This window comes from Tamandua tetradactyla, chromosome 2 (genome assembly GCF_023851605.1).
Source record: "Tamandua tetradactyla isolate mTamTet1 chromosome 2, mTamTet1.pri, whole genome shotgun sequence".
Classification (NCBI taxonomy): Eukaryota; Metazoa; Chordata; class Mammalia; order Pilosa; family Myrmecophagidae; genus Tamandua; species Tamandua tetradactyla.
Window position 1 is genome coordinate 27,798,170 of NC_135328.1, and position 15,778 is coordinate 27,813,947.

Sequence of the window (15,778 nt, forward strand, 5' to 3'; positions counted from 1 at the left end):
AACATTTGTTAAATTTGGTTATTTGTAATTTAGGAATAAGTGCTACAGAAGGCAGAGCAGGGTAGTAATTAAGACCATTGTCTCCACCCTCTAGTTACCATGGCCTTGGACATGTCACTTAACCTCTACACTTTTTTCCCCCATTTTTAATAAGTACTCACTAAGTGAAACTTTTAAAAACCATTTTCTCTGAGAAATGGCATTATAATTAATGATTTGGCTTCTGGTTCATTTTGCAAATGTCTATAATATACCTAACGTAGAAAACTGTTTAAAATATTGTTCCAATGGCAAAATTCATTCTGATTTTCACCCTGGCACCCTCAAAACAACATGTAGAAGTCTAGTCATTGGGATGAGGCAACGATAGATGCAATGTTAAGTCATTCAGTTATTAACAATCTATTCATCTTCATCTATGTAAGAGTCCACACCTCTGCCCTCTCATCTCCATCTCCATCATTCCCCGTGATTTCCCCTGGAGAATTAGGCACTGTTGTAGGAGTCGGTTCTAGGTTGGCTTATGACTTGTGTTCCCCTACTACCCTTCAGCGTATATGGCAGTCAGATATACAAGGTGTAATGCTTAGGTTCTGTTGTCAACTTCATCAAGTGATGACACCCAGTGGTCTGGCCAGTTAAGCACTGGCCGGACTGTTGCTGCAAGGATACTTCACGGCTGGTTGATAAACTGGAAGGCTGGTATATTAAATCATCAATCAGATGACTGATCTGTGGCTGACTACATCAGCAATCAACTAAGGCAAGCCTCCCACAGCAAGATAATCCATTCAGTCAAAGGCTTTTTAAGGGAGATAAGAGACTTTCACTGCTTCTTTAGCCAGCGAGCCTCTCCTGGGGAGTTTATCCAGACCCTTCATTGGAGCTGCCAGCTTCACAGTCTGCCCTACAGTTTTTGGACTCTTTCATTCCCACTGTTGCAAGAGACACCTGTATAAATCTCATATTTACACATCTCTCCTGTTGGTTCTGTTTCTTTAGAGAACCCCGATTAACAGGTGACTGGCTTCCCCATTCTGGCTGAAAAATAAGGCCTGACTGTTCTGCCTACTTCTCGGTCCCACTTAGCAGCAGACACCGAATAATAACAGCTGGCTGAATTTAGGAGCAGGCTTCTCCTACACCCAGAGATTCAAGAAGACCAATAATAACTTACTTGTATATCTTTTCCAGATGAGGCAACCTAAGGGGAACTTTAAATCCATTTCCACCCACAGCTCCCAGTTTCACTGTAGGGTCCACATATGGACGATCATCTAAAAAATAAAAATGCAAATATTATCATAGTAAACTACAAGCATTTCTCCACAACAATTAAGGGTAAAGTTTCTTGGAAATTACAAAATTAAGAAATTTAGAAAATAACCACATCTTATCCTCTTAAGTTTCCCTCTTACCTTTTGGTCTTAACCCAAACCTGCTTTTCCCTTGATACCATATAGTTACTTTCCTCCCTGATAAAAGGCCACACCTCAGCAAGAGTAGGTGAAGGGACTGCCCTCTCAACCCAGTGCTGCTTTCCCCTAATGCCCTGCAACCAGTCTCTCAACAACCTCACATCCTCAAAGTCTGCAGCACTTACTTAGATAACACTCTCTTCCATTACTGATCTGGTTTATTCACTGCACAGTGGTCAATGAAATCACTTACACCAGAACACAGCACTTCTCTGCTCAAAAACCTCCAAGGAAATACTAGCGGTCAATGAGAGGGAGGGGTAAGGTGTATGGTCTGTATAGAGGGTTTTTTTTTCTTTTTATTTCTTTTTCTAGAGTGATGCAAATATTCTAAAAAATGATCATGGTGGGCAGGCCACGATGGCTCAGCAGGCAAGAATGCTTGCCTGCCATGCCAGAGGACCCAGGTTCAATTCCCGGTGCCTGCCCATGTAAATAAAAAAAAAACAACAAAAAATGATCATGGTGAAGAATATATAACTATGTGATGATAAGTACATTGAGTATATGCTTTGTATGGAACGTATGTGTGTAAAGATTAATCAATAAAAATATTTAAGGAAAAAAAAACAACCCAAGGACTTCTTATCTCAGAGTTAATACCTTCCCACAGCCCTCAAGATCTAACGTGAGCTGCTGCCTGTCATCTCCATGACCCTGACTCCCAGCACTTTCCCCTTACTTGCTCTGCTGCAGCACTCTGGCCTCTGTGCTATTTCCCAAACACAGTGAACACCTCTGCAGATGCATTTTACCCTGCCTGGAATGTTCTTACCTGAGGTCTGCACGGCTCCCACCAGGTCTCTGGTTAAATATAACCTCATAGAGAGGCCTTTGCTGGCCACACAAAATACAAAATCCATCTTCCACTGGCAGCCTCCTCCCGTCCTTCTAACCTCTCTATACCCCAATGTTATTTCTCTCCACAGTACTTAGAAACTTACGCATTATATTCTTATTTACTATCTCTCACCAACTACAATATAAACTCCAAAAAGGCAAAGCTAATAAAAAAGCTTGGCATGCAGCAGACAATCAATAAAAATTGAGAAAGAAAAAGAGAATGATACTTAGGACATATCAAATGAGTCCTTGAAAACTGTGGCTTCTATTTTTTGTTTTTATATGAAGACTTCATTGATACATTCATTTAACTACTTCACAGTAATGTCTTTTTTTTTTAACATGGGCAGGCACCAGATATCAAATCCGGGTCTCCAGCATGGCAGGCGAGAACTCTGCCACTGAGTCACCATGGTCCGCCCATGCCTGAGCATTTTCAATGTACCAAAACTGGCAGTAAGTCACCCAAAGTGTAAAAGGATAATAGGAACAATCATTTGTTTTCTTTTGCTATTTCTGGTTGATGGAAAACCTATTTTAAAAAGTAGTTAATTTTTAAATTTTTCTTATTTGCCTTTGTGATGAACAGATTACTATTATCAAAAGAAAAAGCAATTAAATAAAAAAAGTTTGAGGGTGGTAACATTTTTAGAGTAAGAAATTAAATACCAGAGAAGCTGGTGACATATTCAAGTAGATTACTGTAAACAGCAGACTGTTGATTTAACAGCAAAGCTCATATTAAAGTTATGAATTTCAATACGTATTAATTAACTTTGATTATTTTCTCTCAACAGCCATATGAGCTTTTTTTGTAACAAAACTCAAAAGATATTTGAAAACAAGCACCATATGCCAAAATAAGTTGTGAATGGACCAAATAATTTACAAATAAAAACAGATGTCAGATTATTCTAGTGCATCAGGAAAGCAACTAGGAATTGATAGCAATGGAAAAGTGCTAGGAGCAATAAGACTGTGCAAGGTGCAATGGGAGTGTGCAAGTATGACCAGATTAGGGGACAGAGGCCTTGTGTGAGGTCCTTGTCCATTTTCGCTCCATCATTAAGACCTCAGACAAATCACAAACCCTCTGCTGTTCTGTTACCTCATCTATAAAACAGGAAAACTTTATCTCTGACATACCTCCTAGAAGGACTATGATGACCAACTGAAAAGAGGTGCAAAGACAATGAAAATTGTATAACATATTAGAGATGTAATCAGATACTATGCTATTTGCAGGGCTGAATATTATTTTTAAATAACTGACTCCTCAAGTTGAATAAAGCAGGAAGAATTACTCTTAAAAGCCAGAAGAGGATAAAAAGGAAAAAAGCCTGCAAGTCAATTAAATATCACAATGACAAGGAAATCAATTATAACTTCAAATTTATTAGAAACCCTAGAACTAAGGCAATTCCAAACTATAGCTAACTTGTGTAGGAGTAAGAGGGACTTGATTCAGAACATCTTGACAACAGCTTTTGAACATACCACATTTGTAAATAGAAATCTGGTCACTGGCATCCAGGAGAGCGAGGTCGTTGCTCTTTTCAGGGTGTGCAGAGAACACAGCCTGATTCACAGGGTGCGGGAGCAGAAGTCGGTAGGTGTACATGGGAGGCGGAATCACAGTCTGCCGGAAGACTGTCACCAGTACCATGTCTGCACGTGAAAGAGAAATACAAGGGGGATTACATATGTGGATATTCAATTTGTAAAATAAGGTATCTATCTGAACAGCACTGAATCACTAGTGCTATAAAGGAGCTAGAAAATATACTGCAGTTCTAATTTTCAGTGTGTTTTTCATGAATAAGCTTAAAAAAAAAAAAAAGGTGTGGGGGGAAGAGTAAGTGCCGGGGCTCTAACTGATATATCCAGCTATTGCCACCTCCATGCCAGGCGTGGAGGTCTCAGGTGTCAGCAACCAAGGAAAGAATGTCAAGAAGGCAGAGCTCCTACTTTAAACCCGAGCTCACAACCAAGTAAGAGTACACCAAGGGGGTCAAGACCTTCAAAATCCTTAAAGCACTTTCCTGTGTCTGGATTTGGAATATGGAAAATCTGGTTAAATTCTCTGTAAAGAGCATATGATTCTAAATCCAGTGTTAGGACTGCTACATAGAAAATGTACTAACACACTAGCTCACATTAAAATCTTAGAAACAAGCATTATATCATGTTTTCAGCAAAAAGTAAACTGACTACTTCTCTCCCCATTAATCCATCCCCCCAAATACCCCAACTGAATTATGAAACAACAACCCAATCTCCTCACTAAACAGACATTCGTAACTCAAACTGATCATATTGGAGAGGTATATTATTAGTAAACATTATTTCAGCAAAAAACCTAAGTGGAGTGGTGCCAGGGCCAATGTAAATCTGCATCAGGGCAAAAAGCAAAGCCCATATGCCTAGTCCCCCAAGACTGCTGCTACATTCTTCTATGCCAGGGGCCAGCACCCTAAATGTCTTCAAGGACCAAACCAGTAAATGTGTGAAGGCCACAGATACAGTATAGCAGAGAATCGGGGTACTGGGGGATGACTGTGGTTCTTAGGAGAGTGTATGCACCACCTAAATGTACTTCCATTTAATGAAAACCAAAAAATAATAATAGTAAAAGCAGACCAAACACTGTAACTCAAAACCAAAAAGACAAATAACCCAATTCAAAAATAGGCAAAGGACTCGAACAGACATTTCTCTAAAGAAGATCTACAAATGGCTGATCAGCACATGAAAAGATGCTCGACATTAATGGTCATCAGAGAAATGCAAATTAAAAACACAATGAGAGGTGATGTCATCAACATGGTGACACAAGATACCCTGGAAAACTTTCCCCTAAGAATCAACTAATAAAAGGACAAATTTCACTTGCTTGGAACTCTGGAGGGAAAATGGAGAAGGCCTCCACAAATGCTGAATCAAAGAAAAAGTAAAGTAATCTCCAAGATTAGATAGGAGATATTATTCCAGTGCTGCCAGTCTGGACGCTCTTACTCACTAGGTCCTGTGCAGCCTGGGAGCTGTACAGAGCCAGCAGGGCCTAGTCCCTCCTGCCATGGATGTACACTGTGAAGCCACTCACAGCAACCACTCACATCCAGGCACAGGTACCCAAGCCAGTACCGACCCAGGGTGGAACACAAGCCCCTGAGGACTGCCATGTACACAAGGGCCCCCATAGGGGAAAAAAGAGAGAGACAGCAGCAGAACTGTTGGCAAAAGGTACTCAATCCGGTTTCTGTTCGATGGACCACCCAAATGCAAAACAGACCTCTCTGGATTGATCTACCTTTCTATACTGACAGCATCTGGATCCCTGGGACAGGTCACTCTAATGGGGAAGAAACCAGAGGCAGAAAAGCCTCACAGAAAAAAAAAGGGGTGGAGGGGAGGAGGACTGAACTGCTCTAAGAAAGGATGGGTCTCAGAACTGAAAAATGTAAGGGAAAGGAGGCACTGAGGTTCAGACAGAAGTTTTTTAAAATTACAGGAGCTGAGGAGAAAATTCTGCATAAAACAGAGTAGATTAAGATTTCTAGAGAAGGAACAGAGGAAAGGAAGCTTTCTCCTGGAGATGATACAACTGCAGAAAAAGAGCAATCTTAAAAATTATACCAAATATCCAGGGCAAGACTTAAATGACTATTTCTCCAAAGAGGATACTATAAATGGCTAAAATGCACATGAAGATACTCAACATCACTGGCTATTAGAGAAATGCAAATTAAAAACACAATGAGAATGAGGAAGCACAAAAAAAAATTACAGTGAGATACAATTTCACACTCATTTAATGGTTGGTACCAGAAAAAAACAGAAAATGTAAAAGTTTTGGAGAGGACTAGAGAAATAGGAACACTCATTCATTGCTGGTGGGAATGTAAAATGGTGTAGCCACTGTGGAAAACACTTTGGTGATTCTTTAGAAAGCTAAGGACAGATTTACCATATGACCTGGCAATCCTGCTATTAGGTATATACTCAAAAGAACTGATAGCAGGGGCCTGAACAAATATTTGAACACCGATATTCATAGAGGTATTACTTATAATTACCAAAAGGAAGAAGCAACCCAAGTGTCCATCAACCAATGGATAAATAAAATGTGGTATACACATATAATGGACAAAATTATTCAGCATTAAAAAGGAATGAAGTTTTGGTTCATGTGACAATATGTTTGAATCTTAGAGACATCAAGAGTGAAATAAGCTAGACACAAAAGGGCAAGTATTGTATTATCTCACTGATATGAAATAATTACAGTAAGTAAAGAGTTAGAATCTAGAATATAGATTACCAGGGGCTGGAATGGGAGTAGAGAATGGGAAGTTAATGCTTAATTTGTACAGAATCTTCATTTGGGTTGACTGTAACGTTTTGGAAATGGATGGTGGTGATGGTAGTACAACATTTTAAGTGTAATTAATAGCACTGAATTATATATGTGAATGTGGTTAAAAGGGGAATTTTTAGGTAGTACACATGTTCCCAGAATAAAATTTAAAAGATAAAATATAAGGCTGTACAACACAGTGAACCCTACTGTAAACAATGTGCTATAATTAATAGTGTAATTATCAAAATGTTTTTTCATGAATTATAACAGATGTACTACACTAATAAAAGTGTTAATCGGGGGGAGGGAAGAGGGTAAATGGGAACACTATATTTTTTACATGAGTATTCTGTAAATCTACAGCTTCTCTAATTAAAAATATTAAAAAAACACAACAAATAGTATTCATATTCATCAGGATAGGTATTATTAAGAAAGAAATAAAGGAATTAGTGTTGGCCAGGATGCAGAAAATAGGGATCCTTATATATATTTTTTTTTTTTTTTTTTTTTTTTTTTTTTAAAGGAAAGACAGAGAGAAGGAAGGAAGGATAGAAGGAAGGAAGGAAGGAAGGAAGAAAGGGAAACATTTTTAAACATTTTCTTGTTTTATTGTATTCAGTTTCTCCGTTTTTGTTACATGGGCTGGGGCCGGGAATCGAACCGAGGTCCTCCGGCATAGCAGGCAAGCACTTTGCCCGCTGAGCCACCGCGGCCCGCCAGATCCTTATATATTGGTAGTAGCATTGTAAAATTGTGCACCTAGTGTGGAAATCAGTTTGGCGAATCCTCAGAATGGTGAAAACAAAATTTCCATAAAACCTGGCAATCCCAATTCTTGTTCCTTGGTATCTATTATCCATGCAAATAAACTGAAAGAAGGAACCTGATCAGATATTTGCACGCTGATGTTCAGAACGACAGTATTCACAACAGCCAAAAGGTAGAAGCAACTCAAGTATCCATCAACAGATGAATGGATAAATAAAATGGGGTGTACAGACTTAAATACAATGGGATATTATTCAGCTATAAAAAGCAATGAAGTTCTGATACATTCTACAATATGGATGAACTTTGAAGACATTACACAATAGCAAAATAAGTCAGGCACAAAAAGACAAATATTGTATGGTATCACTTACATGAAATGCACAGAAGAAGCAAATATGAAGACAGATAGCAGATCAGAAGTTACAAGGGGCTGGAAAGGGGAAATGGGAAGAGGGAGTTACTGATTAAGAGGTACAGAAAAAGTCAGGGTAATGGATCCTGTTGATGGTAGCAAATTTGTAATTACTACTACTTGAAAGTGTAATTAACACTACTGGAAAGTGGTTAAGATGGGAAATTCTTTATGTTATTACAATAAAGTCTGGGGAAAAAAAAAACAAACCAAACAACCCAAACAAATAAATACTCCCCATAGTCCTGGATCAAATGACCACATCTGCAGACCCTGGCCTCACGAGCCCTGGCAGGCTCCTGGATGAGAGGTCTCGCTTCCTAGCAACTTACGTCCATCAATGACTGCTACATTTGCCAAGTCACTTGAATTCTCTCCCGAACTCCGGTCAGTAGTCCAGTACCAGTCATAGCAGAGGTATTGCCAGCCTTGACAGAGAACATGCAGCCGGTATGGGGTCACTGGGTCCCACATCAGAGACACTATCTTGCTCTTTCCACTGGTGCTGAAGTACAAACTCTGCTTGAGATACCAGTGATAGTTTCCAACAGTCCAGAGCTGAACTGCAAGGGAAAATTAAAGGAAGCCTGTCAGAGGCCGGTGGACCAGCATGCCACTGGCTGGAAGGGATGGCAGCAATCCTCCCTTCTCACTTAGTCTCTTCAGTAAAACAACAGTATAACAATAATACTTGGTAAAAAGCAGTTTTCCATGGGGGAAAAATGTCAAGAATCAAGGAGATGAGAAGAAAATGTTTGTTTTCCCCACTAACTTCAAAACTTATGAAAATGAAAAAGAAAAACTACTAGGACAAAACAGTGTTTTGGTGGGGTTTTTTTTTATTTTTATTTTTTTGGTTGTTCTGTAGCAATAACATCCAGGAAGAGATAGTATTAATGTCTGAAATCTAAAAATAAACAAACTCAAAACATTCTGCCATCTCCATTCAGCCCTATTCAGCTTTCTTTGATTCCACTAAGGGACTAAGTAAGAGGGATGAAGGCAACCCCATGCCCTAATTTATTCAACTGCATTTTATGAGATATGACGCTAGGATATTAGAGCCATCTCACCATACGCTCTCAGAGTAGAATTTTCTTCCCTCGGAAGGTCTTCAAGCCAAACTGCAAGCACAGTGGAATCTGCATTCCAGGCCAGGTTATTCACCTAGTAGACAAGAAAAGAACTGTTGTTGTCCTTTAACTTTGTATTTACTTCAGAATCTTTTATGACAGCTTAATTCTTGGCTCTCATAAATCAAATAATCCTACTAGCTGAGCTGATCTCTAGTTGTGAATCACTAATCCATAGTCATTAAACAAATCTGTGAAATATGCGATTATATGGACAGCTTAAAAAATCCATGTTTATAGATTAAAAGGACTAACGAGACCTAAAACCAAATGCAAGGTGACATTTTTTAGATAAGGAAATTTGAATATGGATTGGGTATTAGATAATAATAAGGAATATTATTAATTTTGTATGGTGTGACAATGGCATTGTGGTTTTGTTAAAAAAAAGTTAACTGTTAAAAATGGATATTAGGGCGGGCCGCGGTGGCTCAGCGGGCAAAGTGCTTGCCTGCTATGCCGGAGGACCTCGGTTCGATTCCCGGCCCCAGCCCATGTAACAAAAACGGAGAAACAGAATACAATAAAAACAAGAAAATGTTTAAAAATGTTTCCCTTTCTTCCTTCCTTCCTTCCTTCTATCCTTCCTTCCTTCTCTGTCTTTCCTTTAAAAAAAAAAAAAAAAAAAAAATGGATATTAAAATATGATTCCTAAAATTAACACAAAAATCCTCCATGTTTGTGTGTAGGTCAGGGGGTAGTATTTGTGAAGTTCCCTTGGGAGACTGGAGAGAAATGAGGAAATATTAAACTCAACTGACAAATTTCTGATATTCTCACAAGCAGTGGGGACAACTAATTCAATAGGCTGAGCCCTCAATCTTGGGGTTCGCCCCTATGAAACACATCCTGCAAAGCTAAGCCTACTCATAATTATGTCTAAGAGCTACCCCCAGAGACTCAGATGGGGCCTCTCTCTCTCTAAAACCAGCTCAGCAAGTAAATTCACTGCCCTCCCCACTATGTGGGACATGACTTCCAGGGGTGTAAATCTTCCTAGCAAAGTGGGACAGGACTCCTGGGATGAGCCGGGACCCAGCATCACTGGACTGAGAAAGTCTCCCTGACCAAAAGGGGGAAGAGAGAAATAAGGTGTCAGTGACTGAGAGATTTCAAACAGAGCCGAGAGGTTATCCTGGAGGTTATTCTTATGCATTATATAGATAATCCTTCTTAGTTTACGTTGTATTGGAGTGGATGAACTATGCTTCAATAGCCTTGATTCTTAAAGGCAACTGTATAACTATATAGCTTTAATAATGTGACTACGTCATTGTGAAAATCTTGTGTCTGATGCTCCTTTCATGCAGGGTATAGACAGATGAGTAAAAAAGTAAGGATAAAAAATAAATAATAGGGGGGAATAAAGGTAAAAAAAAATAGGGTAGATTGAAATACCAGTGGTCAATGAAAGGGAGGGGTTAAAAGGTATGGGGGGTATGAAGTTTTCCTTTTCTTTTTCTGGAGTGATGCACATGTTCTAAATACGATCATGGTGACAGAGGCACAACTATGTGATGACACTGAGCCACTGATTGTATATTATGGATGGACTGTATGTATGTATAGGTTTCTCAATAAAATTATTTTTTAAAAAAAGGGGCTGGAAGGAGGAGTTGGTGCATGGGTGGTTCAGTGGTAGAACGCTTATCTGCCATGTAGAAGCCCAGGTTTGATTCCTGGACTATGTCCCGCCACCACCCTCCCCCAAAAAAGGGTGGAGGGGGGGCAGGGTAACTGCAGAGAAAAAGGGCTAGACATGATCTAAGAATCCCTAAACAAAATATGCTCTAGAAAGTACTAAGAAACTTACAAATTGAGCAAGTGATCAAGTCTATGGAGTCTACAAGCAGCACCAGACAGAGCTGGGGATGACTTCTAGAACAACACTAGTGAAACATGCTGTGGTAGACTAGGTGTCCAAGTTGCATAAATACATGTTCTAGTCCTAATGCCTGGTCCTACAGGTGTGGACTATTTGTACATAGGACCTTTGAAGATCCTATTTAAAGAAAGCCAATTTCAATCAGGGTGGGCTTTATTCCAGTATGACTAGTCTTTGTAAGCAAAGGAATTTTGGTCATGGAAATAGGAGACTGAAGGAGAAGGACTGCCATGGGAGGGAGTGGAGGTGGAGCCCCTCCAGCCACGACCAGGACACTGGAGAATCCCGAGGAGGAACAGCCTGCAGATACCTTGATTTTGGACTTCCATCCTCCAACTGTTAGCCAGTAATTTCTTGTTTGAGCCAATCCAGTATACGGTATCTGTCATAGCAGTCCTGATAAACTAGGACATGTGCCTGATAGGGAAACAGGTGAGAACACCTAACCTCAATTACAACCAAAGGCAGACTAGAATAGCTTATTGGAATACAGGTAAGGTTTTTTGAATGTTTACATGTGATCACAATTTTCCTGATATCTCTTACCTTGCAACTACTAGCAGCAAAACATTGAAATAAATAACATAGTATATTTTATCTAGGATTGGAGAAAAAATGTCATTTCCTCTTTGCAAAATCTCTCTTGGAAAAACAATTTTGCTTTTATTAAAAAAAAATTCAGCTATAAGGCGCCACCATTTTTACTACTCTCTGCTCTGGAGTTTCTATTTACACACACCTATCAAATATAAACCTCCCCAATAACCATGGAATACTCTCTAAATTTGAAGACATAACAACTCAGGTACTTACCTTAACTTCATCTTTGACGAAAGGCAGTGTAAAGTGTCCATGAAGAAGTCCATTTTTCTCAAAAAACACAACATCCTGCTGATTGGGTTTGTCTTGTGTAGATGCAATCAAACTACCTGAGGGTCTTAAAGAAAAAGTGTTAGAACATTCCAAATCTCACCTGGCTTAGCCCAAGATGAAATTCAGAGAAATTATTTTTTTAAGCAAAAATAAACTTCATCCAAGGAAACTTTAAATTCCATGTACCCCTCAGCAAACAGCACCCTAGTGCAGGACTGCCTTTGCCCAGAGGACAGAATGTCGTTTTTTTTTTTACTTGCACAAAAGCTCCATTGCCATTTGTCCACAAAGCCTTGGAGACTAAGATTGTACTTGGGTGACTTTCTCTTTAAACCAGTAAATCATTAAACTACTCCAAGTACACTCTCCTATAAGAATGTAACCAAATTTTCCTTCATCTATATGATTTCAGCAAGCATTCCATGCTCAAACAGGTATATTTAAAGATTTGTCTCTAGACTTTAAATGCAAATACATTTCTCTGTGTGCTCTACTGTCCAACTTTCATTCAAGTACCAGTGGGAAACAAGATGCTTGAAACCTAGAAACTTAGAAGACTTATATTTAACAGATGCTACTGAGAGAAAAGAGATTTCTTCTATCTAGAACCAGGGCAGTGCATATGACAGGTAGGCTGTGTACTGCACAGGGGTACTGGGCCCAGGGGGTGAACGGGGCCCAAACCCAACCTGCATGTAGCCCCTAGTGTAGGATTTTCTGCAAAAAGGAAGGCACTCCTTTTTCTAATTGTCACAAAAGCTCTATTTGACCTGCTAAGCCTTGCAGCCCAGGACTTCTCTTAGCTTTTAGCACCATTTTCTGTTTTACACCGTGGCTTCATCTAGGCTCTGTCTGTAAGCATACTTTTTTAAGAATGAGGAACGCAAAATGTGTGGGCCTTGAGTTAACAAGACCGTGAAGAAGCCCAGCATCAACTAACCAGTTTAAATTCAAACTGCAGAAAAGTAGAGAAATAAGAAAGAGTTAGGCTATAGCCAAATGAGGAAAAGCAAATATTTTTTAGTGTTACACAAATATCTTCATTCATTTGGAACCTCCACCCCCACCCAGGGAACCACAAATTCTCTTAGGGAGAAGTTCCCAGGTTTCTTCTCCCACTCACTTCCAAGCCAGAGCGGGTCCCAATCCTGCCACAGGTTCACTGGTTGACTGTAAAGCAAACTCTCGGCTCCATACTCTGACCTTCCGAGCCCCTGTGCAGCAGATGGGGTTAAAAAAATAAAGTGAAATGCTACAATCAACTTTGTGAAGTCAGAAACTTTTCAAATACCTTCCTTATACCTGAAAGTTGCAATAGTTTTACAAAGCAAGTTAGAGTAATCTTTTTAAAAACTGAAAATTAATTATCCCAGCCTCTTACCTCTTTCACCTCTGTCTTTGCAAGACTACCAGCATGTCCTCTTACATGTGTATCTAATAAGCTTTCTACCTGCTTGCTCTATCTGTGCTGTGCCTCTGAATTCTTTCTTACAGTATAGCCAAACTCTGGTTAAAAACTCTGGCAAGTATGGACTGACTAGAAGCCTTTTATACCAAACCAATGCTGACAGGAAAATTTTCAGCTGTTCCAATGGCCCTTCTAGACTCCTCCCCTCTTAATTTAAATGAGATAGCCAGAAAGTTCTGTGCCCCATCAAGCAAGGCCTACGTCCCTTGACAAGTCAGAAGCAGGTACAGAAGACAGACCTTCATCCCTCAGCACTCCTTAAGATTAAGGGGTAAGAACTCTCTGAGAAAGAATACATGAAACTCATCTATGAAAGTAAAAGGCCCACAGTGCCTATTGCCTCTCACACTCCATCTTTCTTTACTTGTGAGAGTGCCTGCATGCTCCTTTCTCTGCATGTATACTTAATAAATTTCTTACCTACTTGCTCTAAAAAAAAAAAGAAAGAAAGAAAATTAATCATCACATTTAATGAGGCATTTGCAACTAGAACAGTTCCGGGGACTAACATGTGGGACTGCCCACATATTGGAAACCCACCTCATGCTATGCATATAATGCAAACACGCTAAATACTTGCTGGATTGATGAAGGGATGGATGCATAGATGGATGGATGGAGAGATGGATGGATAGCAGAGAAGAAATACTTAAAGGAGAGTTCAAATGCTTGTATCATATAGGAAAGAGGCAGTCTTTTATTCTTAGAGGATCCAGATGATAGGGGCAGAAGTAAATGGGAAGAGATTTTATTTTGGCTTACATAAAGGAATTGTTTTCTAAACATTACTCACAGGCTGTTTATCTGCAGGGCTGTTGAGACAGATTAGGGTGTGCTAAAAAGAATGCACCCATAGCAAGGGAGGCTGGATCAGATGGCCTCAAAGAACTCTTCTAATTCTGAACCCTAAACTCATTGAACATCCACAGCGGCCTATCTTTACCTTGGTAAAATTAGAGAAAATTCCACTTAAAGCAAAATTAAGAACTTTTCTGAACTTACTAAGATTTTGTTTTTAAGTTTTTTAATGCAATTTATTTCCATACCTGTCTCTGGGCAAACAACACTCACAGCAAAGAACTGTCCGTCACCACGCCAGGTAACTTGAGGTCTATGGTCATCCCAGGGTAAAGCAGACTCGTGCTGAAGAGAGGAAGAAACACAAAGGTTACTGGGCCTTATGTGGCCCTGGGTCAAATAGCTCTCAAACTATTAACATTAAACATCAAATCTTTTATATAAGGTTTCAGCAACCTAGAAAACCAGACAAAACAGCTTCACAGCATCCTCAGGAACACTTCGTAGAGGGCTCTTAGACCCACAAATCATCAAGAAAAGAGAAAAGAACTTACAAACAAATTAAAAATTCTTCTTTGGGCATTAAAAACAAAAGCGCCCTCCACACACATTTAGGGAAATAGCTGCAGACCTAGACTATAAATAATAACCTGAAGGCCCCATTGGGTAACTATGAAATGGAAAAAAATGATTTGTTTGTCTAAATAAAACAGGGAAGAGTTTTATTTATTTAATTATTGTGAAAACTTCACAAAAGTACACAGAATAGTGAATAAGATGAGAAAAAGATGAATAGGACAGAGCCATAGAGATGATGGAGGCAGCAGCAAGCAATAAATATTTAATATGCATATGTAAGAAAAGTATAAATTATGCATATAAACGATGAACAGTGAATGCAGGACAGGGACTCCATCTGGGGAGCAGAAGAAATCAGGAAAGGGCACACAAAGCGGCTTCATTTCTATCTGTAATGGTTTCTTTTTTAAACTGGGAGATGCATATTGGTTCTCTACATTGGAAAAAAAAATCGCAAAGCAACTTGGCAATAAAGGAGAAACACACTTCTAAGGTGACTCATTTCCTGAACGTAATAAATAAATAGCTACAGTTTCACTAAAGCAGAAATCTATCCATTATGGGCCTGTAATAGGACACCTAAGATTTCCTAGTGCATGGTAAAATTTTCATTTGTTCCAACCACAGCTGTTTATCCATCAGACCAACCTTACCATGTGCACCTGAAAAGCTGCTGGTCTTCCTTCTGATCCATGGAACTGTGTCTCTTTTTTACCCCACCCAACAGTGATAAATTTGCCTAGAGAACAACAGATTAGAGAACATGTAGAACAACGAATAAGCTAATTGAAATGAAATAAAAAGTTTGATTACTATTTTTTATTAAATAGTCAGTGACAATTACTTGGGCCATCTAAGATCTCTCAATACACCACCAGCAGTTAATACTTGACAAACCAGTGTTCTATAAGTAGCAGTGATTTTTGAAGAATTTGAAATGCCCTTATTTTGAGAAGTGATTACTTGCCGTCTTTTTTATTCTAAGCTCCTTCATGACAGCACAGATCAGCAATCTTATCCTTGTTTACAAGTAAGTAGAATGAAACATTAGGAATTTTATAAGACATGTCCAAGGATAAGAAAACATAAAACTCAGGACAGAGCTGGGAATAACATTTTGATTATAAACTTTCAATCAACAAAATGTATTCCCCTTCCCTGCTGCTGATGGAAGG

General features: G+C 39.2%; 1 protein-coding gene across 2 annotated transcripts in view; it reads right to left on the minus strand.

Moving 5' to 3' along the window:
• The window catches only part of ELP1 (elongator acetyltransferase complex subunit 1), a 75,972-nt gene that overhangs the window by 41,432 nt on the left and 18,762 nt on the right, over positions 1-15,778 (minus strand). For both annotated transcript variants that reach the window (XM_077141326.1, XM_077141334.1), the window contains 8 exons: positions 15,257-15,342; positions 14,273-14,369; positions 12,882-12,972; positions 11,699-11,822; positions 8,941-9,034; positions 8,200-8,430; positions 3,819-3,989; positions 1,178-1,277 (listed from right to left, as the gene is read on the minus strand). In XM_077141326.1, coding sequence (XP_076997441.1) covers positions 1,178-1,277; positions 3,819-3,989; positions 8,200-8,430; positions 8,941-9,034; positions 11,699-11,822; positions 12,882-12,972; positions 14,273-14,369; positions 15,257-15,342 — 994 coding nt within the window. The remainder of the gene's footprint in view (positions 1-1,177; positions 1,278-3,818; positions 3,990-8,199; positions 8,431-8,940; positions 9,035-11,698; positions 11,823-12,881; positions 12,973-14,272; positions 14,370-15,256; positions 15,343-15,778) is intronic.